This window comes from Trematomus bernacchii, unplaced genomic scaffold (genome assembly GCF_902827165.1).
Source record: "Trematomus bernacchii unplaced genomic scaffold, fTreBer1.1, whole genome shotgun sequence".
In the NCBI taxonomy this organism is placed as follows: domain Eukaryota; kingdom Metazoa; phylum Chordata; class Actinopteri; order Perciformes; family Nototheniidae; genus Trematomus; species Trematomus bernacchii.
In genome coordinates this window covers 3,717,466-3,736,400 of record NW_022987797.1, presented here as the reverse complement: position 1 = coordinate 3,736,400, position 18,935 = coordinate 3,717,466, and the positions used below count along the sequence as shown (strand labels likewise).

Sequence of the window (18,935 nt, the reverse complement as noted above, 5' to 3'; positions counted from 1 at the left end):
CCTTCTCTAGTCCCTTCTCTAGTCCCCTCTCTTGTTCCTTCTCATGTCCCCTCTCAAGTCCCTTCTCAAGTCCCAACTCATGTCCCAACTCCATGCTTTGTTCCGTTGGGGGTTCTGCTGGGGGTCCTGCCAACTCCATGTCCTGTGCCGTTGGGGGTCCAGCCGACACCTGTTTCGTCGGGGGTCCTGCCAACTCCATGTCCTGTGCCGTTGGGGGTCCAGCCAACACCTGTTTCGTCGGGGGTCCTTCCAACTCCATGTCCTGTGCCGTTGGGGGTCCAGCCAACACCTGTTTCGTCGGGGGTTCTGCCAACTCCATGTCCTGTGCCGTTGGGGGTCCAGCCGACACCTGTTTCGCTGGGGGTCCTGCCAACACTACGTCCTGTCTCGTTGGGGGTCCCGCCGACTACTGTTCTGCCGGGGGTCCTGTCAACCCCTTGTCTTGTCCCTTTGGGGGTCCCACCTACTACTATCCTGCCGGGGGTCCAGCCAACCCCGTGTCCTGTTCCGTTGGGGGTCCCGCCGACTACTGTTCCGTTGGGAGTCCTGCCAACTCTGTGTCCTGACCCCGTTGGGGGTCCCGCCGGGGGTCCCGCCGACACCTGTTCCGTCGGAGGTCCAGCCAGCTCCGAATCCTGTGCAGTCAGAGGTCCCGCTGCCACCAGATCCTGACCCGCCGGGGGTCCCGCCTACACCATGTCCAGTTCTGTTGGGGGTCCCGCTGACACCTGTTCCGCCGACACCGTGTCCTGTTCCGCCGGCGGTCCCATCAACACCAGCCCTTGCTCCGTCCGGGGTCCACTGACACCAGCCCATGTTCTGTCTAGGGTCCCGTCTATGCCTGTCCCGTCAGGGGTTCCCTCTACACCTGTCCCGACGGCTCCGGTTCCTGTCCGGCCGACACCGGTTCCTGTCCCAACGGGGGTCCCGCCAGCTCCCAGAGCTCCCGATCCCTGTACTCCTGCTCCGGTAATCCAGCTGACCCCGGAGGGGCCCCATCGCGGCCTTCCTGTCTGTCCTCCGGAGCTTTCCCGGCGCTGCTTTCCTGCCCGTCCTCTGGCAGTGTCCCGCCTCCGTCCTGCCTGTCCTCCGGAGCTGTCCCGGCACTGCCTTCCTGCCCGTCCTCCGGAGCTGTCCCGGCACTGCCTTCCTGCCCGTCCTCCGGAGCTGTCCCGCCTCCGTCCTGCCCGTCCTCCGGAGCTGTCCCGGCGCTGCCTTCCTGCCCGTCCTCCGGAGCTGTCCCGTCGCCGCCTTCTTGCCCGTCCCTGTGCCCGGCCCCCTGAGTTCCCCAGCCGCGGCCTTCGGCCCCCTGAGTTTCCCCGCCGCGGACTTCCCTGCCCTTTTGCATTGCCCCCGGGCCGTCCGCCCGAGTCCCCCTTCTCTGCCTCTGCTTTGCCCCCGGGCCGTCCGCCCGAGTTCCCCTTCTCGGCCTCTGCTTTGCCCCCGGGCCGTCCGCCCGAGTCCCCCTTCTCGGCCTCTGCTTTGCCCCCGGGCCGTCCGCCCGAGTCCCCCTTCTCGGCTTCTGCTTTGCCCCCGGGCTGTCCGCCCGTGTCCCTCCTCCGGTCCCCCTCCACCCACCCTGCTGGATGTTTTGGACTTTTTGTTTTTAGGGACGTCTGGGATCCGTCCCTTGAGGGGGGGGGGGTAATGTCACGATCTGTCTGTGTTGTGTTTTGTCTTGTCTAGATCTGTCTTTGGTTTCCTGTTTTATTTTGAAAAGTGTTCACCCCCCGTCTTGCCTGTTGCTTCCTGTCTGTGTGTTCCCTCCTACCTGATTACCCGATTGTGTTTACCTTGTGCCCCTGTGTTTTCTCCTCCCTCCTCACCTGTGTCTTGTTTGTTTCATTAGTCCTGTGTGCATTTAGGTTCTGCTTTTTCTGTTAGTCTTTGTGAGATCCTTGTTTGTTGTTGACTGTGTTCACGGGGGAGAGCTCTGTATGTTACTTGTAGCTTTGAAATAAAGGAAATAAGGTCCTGCCTGCTTCGCTCAACCCTGACACCTATTCATTTATGTGTTAGTTGTTTTGTTGAATAAGAAGTGTTGTTCATCCGGATATTACTGAATTAGCAGTTTTATTTAAGTGAACATTTGTAGTAGTAGTTAATGGCGAGTACGGCAAGTTGTAACAAGCAGTAGCGCAGCGCAGAGCAAAGTGACTAGGACGTGACCACACACTTATAAAAACAGAGAACAACCAGTTAAGCACCAGAAAAGCACAAGAATGGATCTTGAACCCTTGGTGGTTCTAGGAATATTTTATATAAAATTGTGTTTTCTATTTAACTTATTGTACTATGATTATTTTTGTAATCATGCATGGTATTTTTTTAATTAACCTTTTTTTTTTTTTAAATCTCACGTACCCCCTGCAGTACCCCAACGTACCCCCAGGGGTCCGCGTACCCCCATTTGAGAATCACTGCTCTAGTGCATAGAAGCACAAATGTTATATAGTGATGTCACTATGTTACAGAAGCAAACAAAGGAGTCCAATGGAGGTGTTTCAGACAGGGGGGGAGGGGCATTTGTGATAGAGAAACTCCCTCTGAGGGGAACTGTGGGAACCCTTTACACAAACACAAAAACCTACATTATACTTTACAGGTAAAGGGAAACACTGGAAAGCATAAAAAGGCCTCATCAGTTATCCGGGCGCATAGTTTACACATCGTTGATTTACCATTTGATCTTCTTTAATCAACCCTTCAATGTTAAAAATCAGGAATGTAGAGATCCAAAATCAATCCCACAACCTCCATATTGTCTTAAAAAATAAAGACCTCACACCCTGTCAGTATTTATTTGCTCAGACCCCCCCTCTTTACCTGTTCCTGCTCCTTAGGCCCAGCCGGCAGTTTGTCCCCGCCTCGGAGCGTTACCCAGCTGCTCTGCAGAGGAACAGGCAGGAGAGCCGGCAGAGGAGGCAGGCTGAGCTCCTCGCTCTGCAGGAGAGGACCTGCCTGTCCAGGGCCGACCCCCCTCCTCCTCCTCCTCAGCAGCGGGAGCTTTCTGTCCCCTCCAACCCCACACACACCAGAACCAGTCCCACCAGGAAGGTAGGGAACCCCCTGATACTGTAAACCTTCACAGTGAATTCTGAAAAGCTGCTTTTGTTTTAATTTCATTTAATATAACTGTTGAGGTTGATCACCTTTTGTTACTTCCCTTCTCCAAAGGAGTTCAGTTTTTCCCTGCAGGATGATGATATTCTCTGTGGTTGGATATGTGTTAATGAGTGTTTGTTGCAGGTGGAGAGTGTTTCCAGAGGACTCCGCATCGCTGCAGCTGTCAGCCCTGAGAGGTGAGCAGCTCTGAGCAGATGTCTTACTGTTCAACCCCTTCCCCTGAAAAAGGAGACAATTCTACAATTGTGACATACACAAATCAGAACCGAAAAAGTCTCTAGTAAAGATGTTTGCCAGGAGTAAACCACACAGACAATATAAGATGAGTTGTTTGATAGAGAATATACACATTTTACATTTAAAGTAAGTCAAAATTCACAGTTTCTGCCTTATCAAATGTTAATATGCATTTGTATAAGTCGAGCAGTTGGAACTCCTGGAAATGCAGGAAGTTATCTGTGCAGTCATGAAGAAGTTCCACAGTGTGATTACTAAACACCAGGGTTGCGGTCCAATAGTCCAAAAATCAGCTCCTAAATTCTAACCCTATCGTCTATTCCTTGACCTCTGAGTGAAACGTCATGGGGTTAAGGGATAGTGGATAGGAGAATTCAAAAGGACTTAGGAGAAGAGACTGCGGTACTTTAGAGAATCCGACTGCACTTTCACTATCCGACGTGTTTATGATGCGCCAGCGGACGTCATAAATGTGCGCCTGCTGCTGTGGGGAAACTATGGAAACTACAGTTTTCTATACAGCGGACTACAACATGGATGTATAATAAGAACGAGGGACTACTGTAAACTCATCTAGAGACTCTACACCGTGCTCTGATGCTGTTGTTTTATGCTTTATGAACGGGGACAACAGAGAAACATATTCTTCATGACCAAAGTTGGAATTGAAATAAAAAAGGAAAGTGAAACTTATGCTCGTCACCCTCTCCCTCCGGTCCACATTAATACAAATGATCCCAATACGTATGATTGTATGAAAATATCTTAAAATCAATACAAATGTATTTATTATAAACGTTAGTCCTTAACATCTATCACTGTGTATATCACCATTCAAACATCTTTTAAAAGTTGAACAAACCCCACACAGCTCAGTAAAGACTGTGAAATGTTGACTTTATTTGATCATTTCAGTAAAAACTAACGTTCATATTTCTCTTTTTGATTATAATACTGATGAACGTTCAAAACAAAGCACTTTGGCAACTTACCACATACGTTTTAAAATGCTTAATAAGCACCGTAACTTTCATGATATCATTTCTCGTTCATAATCGGTTGTTTCCGTGAACGGCCGACTGTTGTGTGACGGCAAATGCCGCGGCCGCAAGGCGTTGTGGGGAAGCATTTTCTCCTCTCCTTTCGGAGGTTATAAAGGAAGTTCCTTTCCTTTCATTTAGAGAATTCTAACGGCACTTATCATGGCTGCCACTGAGGGACTTCCGGGTCATTTCACTCCGTTAGGAAGGTTCCTAAGCTAAATGGACTATTCGACCGCAACCCAGTTCAGCTCTTTAATCTGCCAGAGAAGATGTTTTATGTTCAGTGCGTTGACTCCTCTGTGATGTCCCCTGCAGGGGGCGCTCTCCCCCCCCTCCCCGCTGTCAGACTCAGAGTCCAGGGTCAGCCGGCGCCTCCTTCCTCCTCCTCTCCTCCTCCTCCTCCTCTGGAGTTCATTCCTTACGTCCGCACTGATGAAGTCTTCAACCTGGACCCACTAGAGCCTGCTGACACCCCCCCGCCTCAAACACACACAGGTTGGACACACACAGGTTGGACACACACGCACACGCACACGCACACACACACACACACACACACACACACACACACCTTGACCTGTGCATTTGTCTTCATTTAATGTGTTTTTTTATTGTGATGTCAACTCTTTTTGCCGCTATTTCCCCTTACCCAAGACAAGACATTAAAAGTAACCATAACACTTAACTGATAGTACTCGACTCCTCTTTCAGGACAGAGGCTTTTTACAGTTGTTGTTTGTACAGAGGAGCCACACTTAAAAAATTATGAAATAACTAAATAAAGAAACAGACTGTTTAACAGACTGTCAGTAAACTATTCTTCTCCTCATCAGAAGCTCCTCCGATCTCAGCGTCTCCTCCCTCACATCGACTCCTCCACCCTGAACTGCTGCGCAACACACACACACACCGACAGCAGGAGATCCTCCGAGGCCTGGCCCAGCTACGGCAGGTAACACACACACACACACACACACACACACACACACACACACACACACACACACACACACACACACACACACACACACACACACACACACACACACACACACACAAAAACCAAACAAGTGTGTCCGCCCAGGTTACATTTAAAACTGTTCTTTCTAAACCTGGCAAGACTTTCACTTTTCATTTCTGAAACTGAAGTGATATTTGATCAGGGCATAAGTTATTATTATTATATTAGGCAATAATGAATTAATTCAGTTATTATTATATAGTATTTGTAATTGTTATGCACTGCTGTATAGCTTACTTGGTGGAGCTGGTGGCCCACACACTGGGGCTGTGCCCCCAAGCGGAGGACTTAGGCTCCAAAGTCCAGCAATTTCACCCCTTTCATCTGTCTTTACAAAATATTAATTAAAATGTCATTTAATAATGAATGAAAAAATTCAAAGGAAAATATGCCATATCAGAATATATGAATCACGATATATATAAATGTATGCCATAACAAATCTCATTAATAAAGAAAGTACAAGCTACAGTTTGTATAAACACGGTTTTTCAGATGTACACCGCTCTCTTTCATGAAAATATGACAACCCTGACAGCAGTGTGTGTCAGAGTTTTCGTTAGCCTGTAATTACCGGACTATGACCGGTAAAATATGCTGAAGACCGGCAAATCTAAATCTCCCCAGTTAAAATGTCCGGTCAAAATAATTTCCCCTTAGCGCAATACCGCATCAGTTGCGCCACTTATGTGACAGACAAGAAGAGTCAATACGCTACATGCACAGTCACTTCCTTTCTAATGTCTGACATTTAATGTGGAGAAAGAGATTTATCCTCCTGAAGGGGACATTTTGACCCCTCATGTAAACAAATGCTTAATGCTGCGCTATACTTTTGCCGCCACCCCCCCGTTGCCAAGCAACGCTTATAGGTGTCCTTTGATACGCAGGCAGTCATATCATTAGCTAGAACTAGCTAGATCTGATCGATATGGACATAAATGCGAGTGAAGTATAACCGGACGCGCGCGAGAGAGAGATCAGAGAGCAGATCAGCTGCTGCTGACAGAGACACGCAGCTCTGCATGATCACAGCTCCGCCCGCTGTGACGGACCGGTGAGCGGAGCAAAACACAGGCCCAATCCCAAACCGCCCCCTACACCGTACCCCTAGACACTACCCCTCCGTTTTAGCGTTCGCGCGGGAGGTCCGCCACATTAAGTGCTGTTCCAAACCAACGAGTGTGGAGCGGTGTGGAGGGGGAGTGGGCTATCAAGCCATCAAACAGCGAGTCTGCATCGGTGCTGACTGGAGACCGGTCTCTACCTGACCGGTCTCAACGCGTCAGTGTGTGTCCATCAGGAAACAAGCTGTTTACAAGTAGTTCCAGCAAACATCCACTGATAAATTGCGATGTTAAGAACCTCATGATAACCTCATATTTTTTTTACTTAGGATCATACCTGTGTTTAGTCTAGAGCAGGGGTCGGCAACCCCTGGCACGCGTGCCACCATTGGCACGCGGCACCGTAACCAGTGGCACACTAGGAATAAGTGTGCAAAATATAAAACAAATTATTTTCGGATCCTGAACGAGACCGCCGCCAGAGCGCGTCTCCCCGTTACCTGCAGAAGGAAGCCATGCACGCAACGCAGCCCCGCTCTGTTTAACTCCAGGCGACTTTCTGCCGCTTTCCTCCGTGGTGCAGTGCTGATCGTTTCACCACGGAGGAAAGCACTTCACAAATTGCAGTACCCATAAGGAGCTGTACAAATACCGCAGTTTTTGCGTGGCTGTGTCTTTAGTTGAAAGCCCAGTGGCGATCTGCTCATCTCTCATCGAAATAACATGCTACACAGGGGCAGACTGGCCATGTGTGTTCTGGAGAATCACAGAACGGACGATCGTCCTTGTTAGAACCACAATGAAGTCAAAGTTATTATTTAGATTCATCATTTGATAAATGAATTAATGATGTAAAATGATTTATATTGCCATGGTGAATATCTTTTGATGAAATGATTGTTTATTTTAAATCGTAAATATGATCTGTTTCCTTGTACCTTCCGGTGTTTATTTAAGTGAGGTAATTGAGGACAGCCGCGGTGCTCTGAGACCTGATGAGACGGGGAGCGGAACAGTTTTTCGACCGCAAATTGTAAACAGAAATTAGTGTTGCAAATTGGACTGCAAAGTATAGTTTATATAAGAAAGTATATCGCCGAGATATTGATTTAGATTTGTTATTTTGAGACTATTTAAGTCAATACTTTTTTGTTAATAAATTACATTTTTTGACTGAAAGCCTTCGGCTGCTTATTGCTTTGGATTGCGTGTCGTCAACCCCGCTCTATAGTGGCAAAGGAAACCTTGGATGCCACTACATCAAGTCGAAAAACTCCGTAAGGAAGAGACACACACCTGTGGACACACCGGAGCTGACAGACTGGGCCGGTCGTGAGTAAATAAATGGAATAAATCCGTATACGCATTGAATGGAATGTCGGATGTGTTAAAGTCTAAGAGGAAATCATAACGGCGATGCACACATTGGAGGAGGAATGTAAATACCTGTGGATCGTCTGTGAAAAGAATGTGATTTAATTTGTTTGTGCAACAAAGGAAGCCAGTAGGCGTGCTCTGTGAGACTCATTAAAGGAGCGCAACGTCTTTTACGCACGGCCTAAAAACAAATAAATAATTCATGTCGGACAATCCCAGGACTTCTGCTGACGCAGAAACATTGTTAAAATCACTCAAAGCCTCCCGCAGTGGGAAATTAGGAGCATGCACAAGGAAAATGAACGAAATGAAGGCCTTGCTTGTGGATGATGGGAATGTGGAACATGTGAATGAAACTTTGGAGATGTTTAAACAAAATATAAATGACTTGTGCAGTGTTCATGAATCCGTACAACAGCTTTTATCAGAGGAAGAGAGAGAGGAGGATCATGTGGACTGGTTTGAGCCAAACATGACATATTTTGAATATTGTATGAAAGATGTGGATGTGTGGAAAAGAGAAAACTTTGCACAATCAAAGATTCATCCCCATGACAGCATCTCTAATGTTTCACACAAGTCAAAGAGCTCAAAAAGCTCTTCAGTCTCCTCAGCATGTATAAGAGCGTCTGCTGAAAAGGCCGCCCTGCTAGCCAGAGCAGCTGGATTAAAGGAGAAACATGCACTGCTATTACAACTGGAACAAATGGAACTGGACACAGAAATTGCAGCATCTGCTGCTAAAATAAAGGTTCTGCAAAGCATTGGCGTGGAGGAAAAAATTGATGATCAAATTCAAGATGGAATGAATGCTTATCTGGAGGAAAGCAAAGAAAGAAGCACAGACACGTTGGACCCTGAAACCTCAGCCATGGAGTTCATGCCATTGGGTGCAGTGCCTACAACACCACTTCAGAGGACTGTCATTAATCTTCGCAGCCCTCAGCAACCCACAACACAGTTTAGACCTTTTAAAATGCCCACAATGCATAGCTCCACCCAACGCAATAAAACCCATGATAACCTCGACACTGTTATACAGAGACAGAGAGATATTGCTGACCTCATCATTATGCAGCAAAAACGTACCTTGTTACCAACAATGGAGATAAAAGTGTTTGATGGTGATCCACTTGAATATCAGTCCTTTATGCGAGCATTCGAACACCTTATTGAGGATAAAACAGCTAGCAGTCATGACAGGCTCTACTTTCTCGACCAGTACACTTCCGGCCAGCCCAAAGATCTCGTTCGCAGCTGCCTGCATATGGATACCCACAGAGGCTACACAGAAGCCAGACAGCTATTAAAGGAGCACTTTGGGGACGAGATCAAAGTAAGCAGCGCCTATTTGGAAAAGGCAATGAACTGGACATCAATTAGACCGGATGATGGCAAAGCGCTTCAGGCATATGCAATGTATTTAAGAGGATGCTGCAATGCTATGCAAGATTTACAGTACATGGATGAACTAGATATTCCTTCCAATCTAAGATCAATAATATCTAAACTCCCTTACAAACTGCGAGAAAAATGGCGGACAGTGGCTTATGATATATTACAGAGAACAAAGAGGAGAGCTAGATTTCGTGACCTTGTGGAGCTTATGGAAAAACAAGCTAAAATACTCCTGGACCCATTATTTGGGGATATACAGGATCGCCACATCTCTAGCCCAAAGATGGCCACTAGGAGCCAACCCATGAGCCACAGAACACCTAAGAGTAGAGGCAGCAGCTTCGCCACCATCATCGCAGCAGCATGTGATCAGGAGAGCAGCGCCACACCATCAAACACAGAGCAGCGTGGCACCTTCAAACAGCCACAAGGGGGCAGTCCTGCCTCTTTTTGCTACTTTTGTCAAGGCAAGCACGTGCTGACTGATTGCCATCAGTTCAAAAATCATCCACACAAGGAAAAGATTGACTTTTTGAAGATAAATGGTTATTGTTTTGGATGTTTGATGAGGGGTCATATGAGCAGGAACTGTAGGAAAAGGCTGACATGTCAAAAGTGTCAAAAAAGTCACCCAACAATACTTCACATTGACAGTCCACTTCTACAAAAGCCTCCCCCTACTGAAACAAAAGGAGCTTGGGTCAACAGTGCACTTGTCTCGGCTGGTGAAGCTACTGGGGCCGGTAGGGATTGTGCCCTAGCCATAGTGCCTGTTCGAGTCAAGGTTCACAAAGGAGATACGTTTATCTCAACCTATGCTTTTCTTGATCCCGGCAGTTCAGCGTCATTCTGCACAGAGAATCTAATGAGACAGCTGAATCTCAAATCACGAAAAACGACAGTCGTTCTACGAACAATGGGTCAGGAAAGACTTGTAAAGAGTTACGAACTTAAAGGATTGGAGATAGGACATTTAGATGGCAGTACTTACCTTGACCTACCTCAGGTGTAGACACAGAGTAAGATTCCTGTCTCAAAAGAAAATGTACCTACCCAAAAGGATCTGGAAAGATGGCCTTATCTAAGTGACATACAGCTGAAAGAAATTGATGCTGACATAGAGCTTCTAATAGGAGTTGATGTTCCTAAGGCAATGGAACCTTGGGACATAATAAGAAGTCAAGGAAATGGACCATATGCAGTCAGGACAGTGTTTGGATGGGTGGTAAATGGACCACTCAACGCTTGTACTGTTGTGGAATCCGGACCTGTGGTCACAATGGTCAACAGAATATCAATAGCCAACTTGAATGATCTCCTCATCACACAATACAATCAGGACTTCTCGGAAAAAGATTATGAAGAGAAGAAGGAAATGTCAGGTGAAGACAAAAGGTTCATGGAGATAGCATCAAGCTCAGTAGAACTCAAGGATGGACACTATCACCTACCCTTGCCTTTTAGAAAAAAGGACATAGTTATGCCTGACAACTATGAAATGGTAAAACAACGTACTCTAAATCTCCTAAAGAGGTTTAAGAGGGATGCAGAATATGCCATGGAATACAAAACATTCATGGAGGATGTGTTAAAAAAGGGTTATGCAGAGAGAGTGCCACCAGAACAGCTTAACAGGAATGATGGACAGATATGGTACATACCTCACCACGGTGTTTACCATCAACAAAAGCGCAAACTTAGAGTTGTGTTTGACTGTACTGCATCATGCAAAGGCACATCTCTTAACAAGGAACTTCTCCAAGATCCAGACCTGGCGAACACTCTCATTGGAGTTCTGCTTAGAATCTGCCAAGAACAAATTGCTTTCATGGGGGACATCGAGGCAATGTTCTATCAAGTGCAAGTCCAGAGAGAGCACAAAGACTTCCTTAGGTTTCTGTGGTGGCCAGATGGAGACATTGAAAATTCGTTGGAGGCATATAGAATGAAGGTCCACCTCTTTGGTGCTGTGTCCTCACCTAGCATTGCTAACTATGCTCTCAGACAAGTGGCAGAAGACAACGGCTTCAAGTACGACGAAGAGGTAACTGAAACAATCAATTCCAACTTTTACGTTGATGATTGCCTCAAATCAGTGGCCACAGTTGAACAAGCTATTAAGCTTATCATATTCAAAGTCAATATCAAAAACGGAGCTCTTACCAGGATCTCCTCTCTACAGTCAGTTCCATCTACGACCCATTAGGATTCCTCTCCCCATTTATCCTTAAAGCCAGGCAGATCCTCCAAGAGCTATGCAGGATAAAGTGTGGATGGGATGAAATCATCCCAGAAGAATACTCAAAACAATGGCAGAAATGGATCACAGAGTTGGAACAGCTCAGCAGATTTCAAGTGCACAGGTGTATGAAACCTGAGCATTTTGGACCAATCAGGACTGCAGAGCTTCATCACTTCTGTGACGCAAGCGAAAAAGGTTACGGCACCACCAGCTATCTTCGCTTTACAAACAGTATGGGAAGGGTCCATGTTTCATTTATTTTGGGAAAATGAGCGACTCCACTCAAACAGATCACTATTCCCAGATTGGAGCTTACTGCAGCAACACTTGCAGTAAAGGTGGACAGGATGTTGAAAAGGGAGCTTAAAGTGGACCTCAACGACTCAACTTTCTGGACAGATAGCACCTCTGTCCTCGGATACATCAGCAACCAGACTAAACGATATCACACATCTGTGGCAAACAGAGTTCCAGTGATCAAGGACCTGTCTCAGGAGAAGCAGTGGAGGCATGTGAGCTCCATGGACAACCCTGCTGACGACACATCCCGTGGGCTGCATGTAGAAGACTTTCTAAAGACATCAAGGTGGATAACAGGACCTAAGTATCTGGAAAAGGAAAAGGAATATTGGCCAAAAACACCTAAGAACCTGGGCCTTATTCCATCAGAGGACCCAGAGGTTAGAAAGGACGTAGCAGTTAACAGTTTGAGTGTCCACGAAACCAACCCAACCAGCAAACTGTTTGAGTATTACTCATCATGGAGCAGACTGCAGAGAGGGGTTGCTTGGATACTTAAATTAAGGGGAATCCTTCTTCTGCTAAATCAAAGAAGGACATCTGCAAAAGCTGACCTTGCCCCAGATTGGACTCTTTTGAAATCCTTAAAGGACAAAATGAACAAGCTAAAGTTGACATGTGGATCACAACATCTGTCTGTGGAGGACATTAGAGAAGCTGAAAAGTCAATAATTCACTTTGAGCAAAGACGTCACTTCTCTCAGGAACTTGCACTTTTGGAGAAAGGAAGGCAAGTAAGAGCAAGCAGCTCTATCAGGAAGCTGGACCCAATCTTAGTTGAAGGCATGTTAAGAGTGGGAGGACGAATAAGCAAATCAGCAATGCCAATGGATCTGAAGAACCCCATTATCCTGCCCAAAGACTCTACTATATCCAAACTGATCCTGGGCCACATCCATCAGCAGATTGGACACTCGGGGAGAAGCCACATGCTCTCAAGACTAAATCAAAGATTCTGGTTGCCTCGTGCTAACTCGGCAGCCAGAAAAATAATCAAAGCCTGTGTTTTCTGCCGAAGAATGCTAGCCACAGTTGGAGAGCAGAAAATGGCTGACCTCCCAGAGGATCGGGTGTCTCCAGATCTACCACCCTTTACTCATGTTGGTATTGACTTCTTTGGACCCCTGGAGGTTAAACGAGGCAGAGCAAATGTAAAACGTTGGGGAGTGATCTTCACCTGCCTTGTGAGTCGTGCCATACATCTGGAAGTTTCGAGCTCATTGGACACTGACTCCTGCATCAATGCTTTGCGCAGATTCATATGTCGCAGAGGGCAAGTGACAAGCATCAGGACAGACAACGGCACAAACTTTGTGGGAGCACAGAAAGAGCTAAGAGCTGCTCTTAAAGACCTGAATCAACACAAGATTCAAAATGCATGACTCGGGGACGGAGTAAAATGGACTTTTAATCCGCCATATGGAGCCCACCATGGTGGAGTTTGGGAGAGGCTCATCAGACCTGTAAAAAAGATTCTGTGTTCCGTTCTAAAAGAACAGAGATTGGATGATGAGACTCTACAGACAGCTTTGTGCGAAGTTGAGGGCATCATGAATGACAGACCATTGACTACAGTTTCAAGTGACCCAAACGATCTCGAACCCCTCACACCAAATCACCTCCTTCTGCTAAAGGCAGGGAACGTTTGCGTTTATGCACAGTATGCGTATTCAAAAAAGTCTTCTGTTCACATGCATTCGTTTCATTTAACGTGTCTGTTCAAACGAGACCGCTGGAAACGCTGTAGTACATATGCCGGGACTGTAAGTGGCGCTGTAACTTCCGCCAAAATACACCAAAAGTAGCGAAGAAGAGCAGCCCAGCAGCCCCCGCCGCAATGTTGCCATGGCTACCCTTCTGTTCATGCCCCGTGGTGTATTTAGCAACATGTAGTTCATGTAATTCTCCATGTCCACTTGTTGCTGATGGTTGTGGTAGAGGAGCTGTATATGTTGCACTAATATCTGTAGCATGGTCAGTAGCAGTAGCACTAGCAGTAGCTACTGACAGGAGGAAGTGTGTGTGGCGATTGCTGGTATTCAGCGGGATATAGTCATTTCCTCAGCATATGGATAAATGCAACGGGGAAGTTAACTGAAAGAAACCGAATCTGTGGATATTGCATCGACCGACCAAGAAGCACGTCTCCGTGGAGAGGACCCGCTCAGAAAAGAGAGATATTCTCTACAAACACCGGGTGAGATCCTCCTTTGTCAATATAATGGATCAATGCATGAAATCTGACTCTGTTTATTTTGTTTAAGGAGTGTATTGGGCGTTAACAATTCTGGTTTGCCTTTTATAATATTATTTCATTCAAGAACCCCTTGTGCGTTTAATTAACACAGCTATTTTTGATAGTTGCTACAGCAGTGAGCAGGAGAGGTGGGGAGAGGTGGGGCTATCGCAATTTTTTCAGGAAATATTCGTATAGAGGTGATTACACGGACTCGGTTGACCCCCCAGAGCGTTTCGTTTGCAAATCTATCCACCTTGGGACCCGTTATAGTTTGTGGGGTCAGTTTCTATCGGCCTCGTGTAAATAATAGGGCTATACGCACGCGAAACTATGCAGATACAAGCAGTTTTCTCCTCGTGTAAACGGCGCCAAAGACAAAACCGATTATGCCACCTTGTACTCACGGAGGAGATGGAGACAGGCACAATACCTCACAGATCTCTTCTGGAGGAGATGGATAAGAGAATATCTCCCAATCATGCAACAGCGAGTCAAATGGCACAACCCCAAACGGAACCTTCGCCCCAATGACCTCGTCGTCATCGTGGATAATACAGCACCAAGAAATTCCTGGCAAATGGGCCGGGTGGTAAAGACGTTGTCAGGGTCGAAAGGGCTTGTCCGAAGTGTCTTGGTGAAAACCAAGAGTAGCACCTTACAGCGGCCAATTGACAAGCTCTGTCTGCTTCTGGAAGCAGTTGATTGAACACAAGGTGTCATGTGCTAGTAACCTCTGACACCCAGTATCACACATACACACACATGCCCCCCCCCCTTTTCTCTTGAACTCATGCAAACACACCTAACACAAACATTGGACTATGAACTATGACAATGATTGTATATTGATGACAGTTACATTTGAGTAACTGCTTGTTTTTTGGCTCTATTATAATGTATTAATTGTTTTGCTACTGCGTCAACAATTAGGGGCCGGTATGTTAGAGCCACAATGAAGTCAAAGTTATTATTTAGATTCATAATTTGATAAATGAATTAATGATGTAAAATGATTTATATTGCCATGGTGAATATCTTTTGATGAAATGATTGTTTATTTTAAATCGTAAATATGATCGGTTTCCTTGTACCTTCCGGTGTTTATTTAAGTGAGGTAATTGAGGACAGCTGGGGTGCTCTGAGACCTGATGAGACGGGGAGCGGAACAGTTTTTCGACCGCAAATTGTAAACAGAAATTAGTGTTGCAAATTGGACTGCAAAGTATAGTTTATATAGGAAAGTATATCGCCGAGATATTGATTTAGATTTGTTATTTTGAGACTATTTAAGTCAATACTTTTTTGTTAATAAATTACATTTTTTGACTGAAAACCTTCGGCTGCTTATTGCTTTGGATTGCGTGTCGTCAACCCCGCTCTATAGTGGCATCCAAGGAAACCTTGGATGCCACTACAGTCCTTATTATTATGCCGTTTAAACCAATTATTTAAATTTGTTTGTTAAATTCGGCATCATGTAAGTTAGGGATGCTCCGATCGATCGTCTTGCGATCGCGAGAGCCGATCGCATGACGTCAAATACATGACACTTTTCTCAAAACAAGCTCGCCAAAATGGCTTCACCAGTCTGGCAGTATTTTTAAGGTGTCCGAAAATGACAATAAAATAGCGGTATGCAACGTGTGTGTGAAGCAGAAATCCTGCAGCTCCACCCGCTGTGACGGACCGGTGAGCGGAGCAAAACACGCACTGATACCCCTTTCACACCAAGGCTTTTCCCCTTCTAGCTCCGTGCTAGAGCTTTTCTGGTTCAGAACCGGTTCTTCGGTTTAGCGCCGGCTCTTTTCACACCGCTCAGAGCCCGACTGGTGCTGCCGCTGCTGCGTCATGACGTCACAGTTTACGTCGCTGAGTTTCTCCCCAACGGAGCTCACCTCACAACAACAACGGGCCGGGGACTGCGTCGGGTCGATGATCGTGTTGCTTTTAATCATACGAAGCCAGATTAAATTAAATAACGACTTCTCCAACCTTATACATTTCTCCAGAGTGCCGTGGTTCATTGTTTATTAATGTGTTTCAGCGGCATTTACCGACCACTGCAGTGCTGACTGCTCTTCAACGGGAGTGTATTCTCCCGTTAGCTCCGGGTTAGCTCACACGGCTCTAAAGTATTCACTGTCTGACTGTCACACAAGCAGCTGATACATATCCCCAGTTCCCCTTAAGTGAATGTGTGTCAGTCTGAATTGACGCTGTTTGGTGTCAGTCTGAATTGACGCTGTTTGGCATCACAACGCTGTTATGAAAGTTTCTCTGGTATAACATGGGTGATGTTAGCATAGCAACCGAAGCTAAACTGACTACTTGCTAAGCCGTTTTATACAGGCACTTTTTACCGGCGTATTTTTCATTATGATTCTACTTGTGATAGTCGGACATGACAACCTGTGCAGCCCATGTATTGATTCCATCCGATAGCTGCTATAATAACAAACAAAACGTCTGCCTGCTCTCCACAATGATCAATAACAGCGAACGGATGGTCAAAGTAAGGTACAAATAAACAGAATCACACGAAGCCTGGTTAGTGTTGCCTGACTTTATAAAGCGTGTTTTTTTTTTACAAGTGTGTGGTTGCGTTCTAGTCACTTTGCTCAGCACTACTGCTGGTTACAACTTTTATTTGCCGTACTCGCCTTAACGGGCCGTCTCCACGGCAGCGTTAAAAAATCTTGAAACGCTTCTGCCCATTCACTTTGAATGGGGTGACGTCACTTTTTTTCGCTTTCGCCGAAATGCATTGTGGGCAGGCGAGCGGAGATTCTCAGGATTTTCAAGATCCAAAGTTGAACAATGTTCAACTTTTGAAGCTGAGGAGGAAGCGTCAGCCAATCAAATCCCGTGTACGCAAATCTGACAGTTCAAGCTCTAGCCAATCAAACGGCGTGTATGCTGGGAGAGATATCCCGCGGTCATTTCTATATTCCTAACAAAATTGACAAAATGGAGGAAAAGTTAGTAGTTGTGGTAGCGAATCACCCGGTTCTTTATGACCAGTCCCTGTTCACCTACCGGGATACAAACCGGAGGAACCAGGCATGGAGGGAGGTGGCAGAGACAGTGGGTGAAACTGGTAGGTTTTCGCCTGTTTGGGGATTTTATATCCAGTTTACTTCGTTTTAACATCGCTAGCAAGCATAGACAGTATATTTAGCCAGCATGGAATGTAGCATAAAATAGCACCATACTACCATACTAATAATAGCATACTCCTTTCTGCACTTATTCTGATTTCACATTTCTTAGTTTATATGCAAAAATGCATTCATAGCATTCTATTTCCATTTAAATTACTACTTTATTTAATTGTTATCTTATTGCAACTTAACTGTATTTTATTACGGTGTAAAACATTGTGTTTTATATTACATTTCTTGTTTTTTATATATGCCCCATGACATCAAGTCAAATTCCTAGTATGTGCGAACTTACCTCAAGGTTCAAGGTTCAAGGTTCTTTATTGTCAATCTGACATAGCTACAGAATAATTATGCAGTTGAAAATCTTATGTCACAGGCTTCTCCAACAATGCAACATAATAACATAACATAATAACAATAAGAGCATGAGCAATACAAAAATAATAATAGTTATAAAAATGAAATAAAGTTATGATGTGGAATAGTGCAGTATGAGTCTATATACAAGTTATTGGAATGATATATATATATTAGGTATTAGATACATACTACTGAGTAGCAGTTGAATGTTTGAAGTTCAATTTTTTAACAGTCTCACTGCCCGCGGGAAGAAACTGTCTCCGAATCTTCTTGTCCTTGCCAGGATGCTGCGGTAACGTCTGCCAGACGGCAACAGAAAGAACAGTTTGTGGCTGGGGTGATGGGGGTCTTTGATAATCCGTAGTGATTTCTTCCTGAGCCGCTGGGAGTAAAGGTCCTCCATGGATGACAGCTCCGTCCTGGTGATGTGCTGTGCAGTTTTCACCACCCTCTGTAAAGCCTTACGATCGAGGTCGGTGCAGCTGCCGTACCAGGCCGTCATGCTGCCAGTCAGGATACTCTCTATCGTGCACCTGTAGAAGTTGCAGAGTATCCTGGAATCCATTTTGAACCTCCTCAACCTGCGGAGGAAGAAGAGCCGCTGTCGAGCTTTCTTGGTGATGGTGGTGGTGTGAAGAGACCATGTCAGGTCCTCAGTGATGTGGACCCCGAGGAACCTGAAGCTTTTGACTCTCTCCACCGTAGTCCCATTGATGGCGATGGGGGCGTGTCCCTCTCCCTGCTGCTTCCTGTAGTCCACAATCAGCTCCTTTGTTTTACTGATGTTGAGATGGAGGTTGTTCTCCTGGCACCAAGATGTCAGGTTTTCGACCTCCTCTCTGTACGCCGTCTCGTCATCGTCTGTGATCTGGCCGATGACGGTCGTGTCATCAGCAAACTTCACGATGGTGTTGGAGCTGTGTGTGGCCACGCAGTCGTGGGTGAACAGGGAGTAGAGGAGAGGGCTGAGCACGCAGCCTTGAGGGGCACCGGTGTTGAGAATCAGGGTGGAGGATGTGATATTTCCCACCCGCACTGCCTGGGGTCTGCCCGTCAGGAAGTTCAGGATCCAGTCACAGAGGGCGCTGTTGAGCCCGAGGTCTCTGAGCTTGATGGCCAGCTTGGAGGGCACAATGGTGTTGAATGCTGAACTGTAGTCAATGAACAGCATTCTCACATATGTGTTCCTGTTCTTCGGGTCCAGGTGTGAGAGGGCAGTGTGGAGGGTGAGGGCTATGGCGTCGTCTGTGGACCTGTTTGCTCTGTAGGCAAACTGCAGGGGGTCCAGAGATTCAGGGAGGGAGGAGGTGATGAATAATTTGACTAACCGCTCAAAGCACTTCATTATGATGGAGGTGAGT

At 46.1% G+C, this 18,935-nt stretch overlaps 1 protein-coding gene across 1 annotated transcript in view; it reads left to right on the top strand.

The window, feature by feature from the left end:
• Window positions 1-18,935, top strand: part of ccdc66 (coiled-coil domain containing 66) — a 55,546-nt gene that overhangs the window by 29,885 nt on the left and 6,726 nt on the right. The window contains 4 exon segments of the mRNA XM_034149876.1: window positions 2,844-3,090; window positions 3,250-3,322; window positions 4,722-4,901; window positions 5,240-5,358. Of these exon segments, the coding sequence (XP_034005767.1) occupies window positions 2,844-3,090; window positions 3,250-3,322; window positions 4,722-4,901; window positions 5,240-5,358 (619 nt within the window).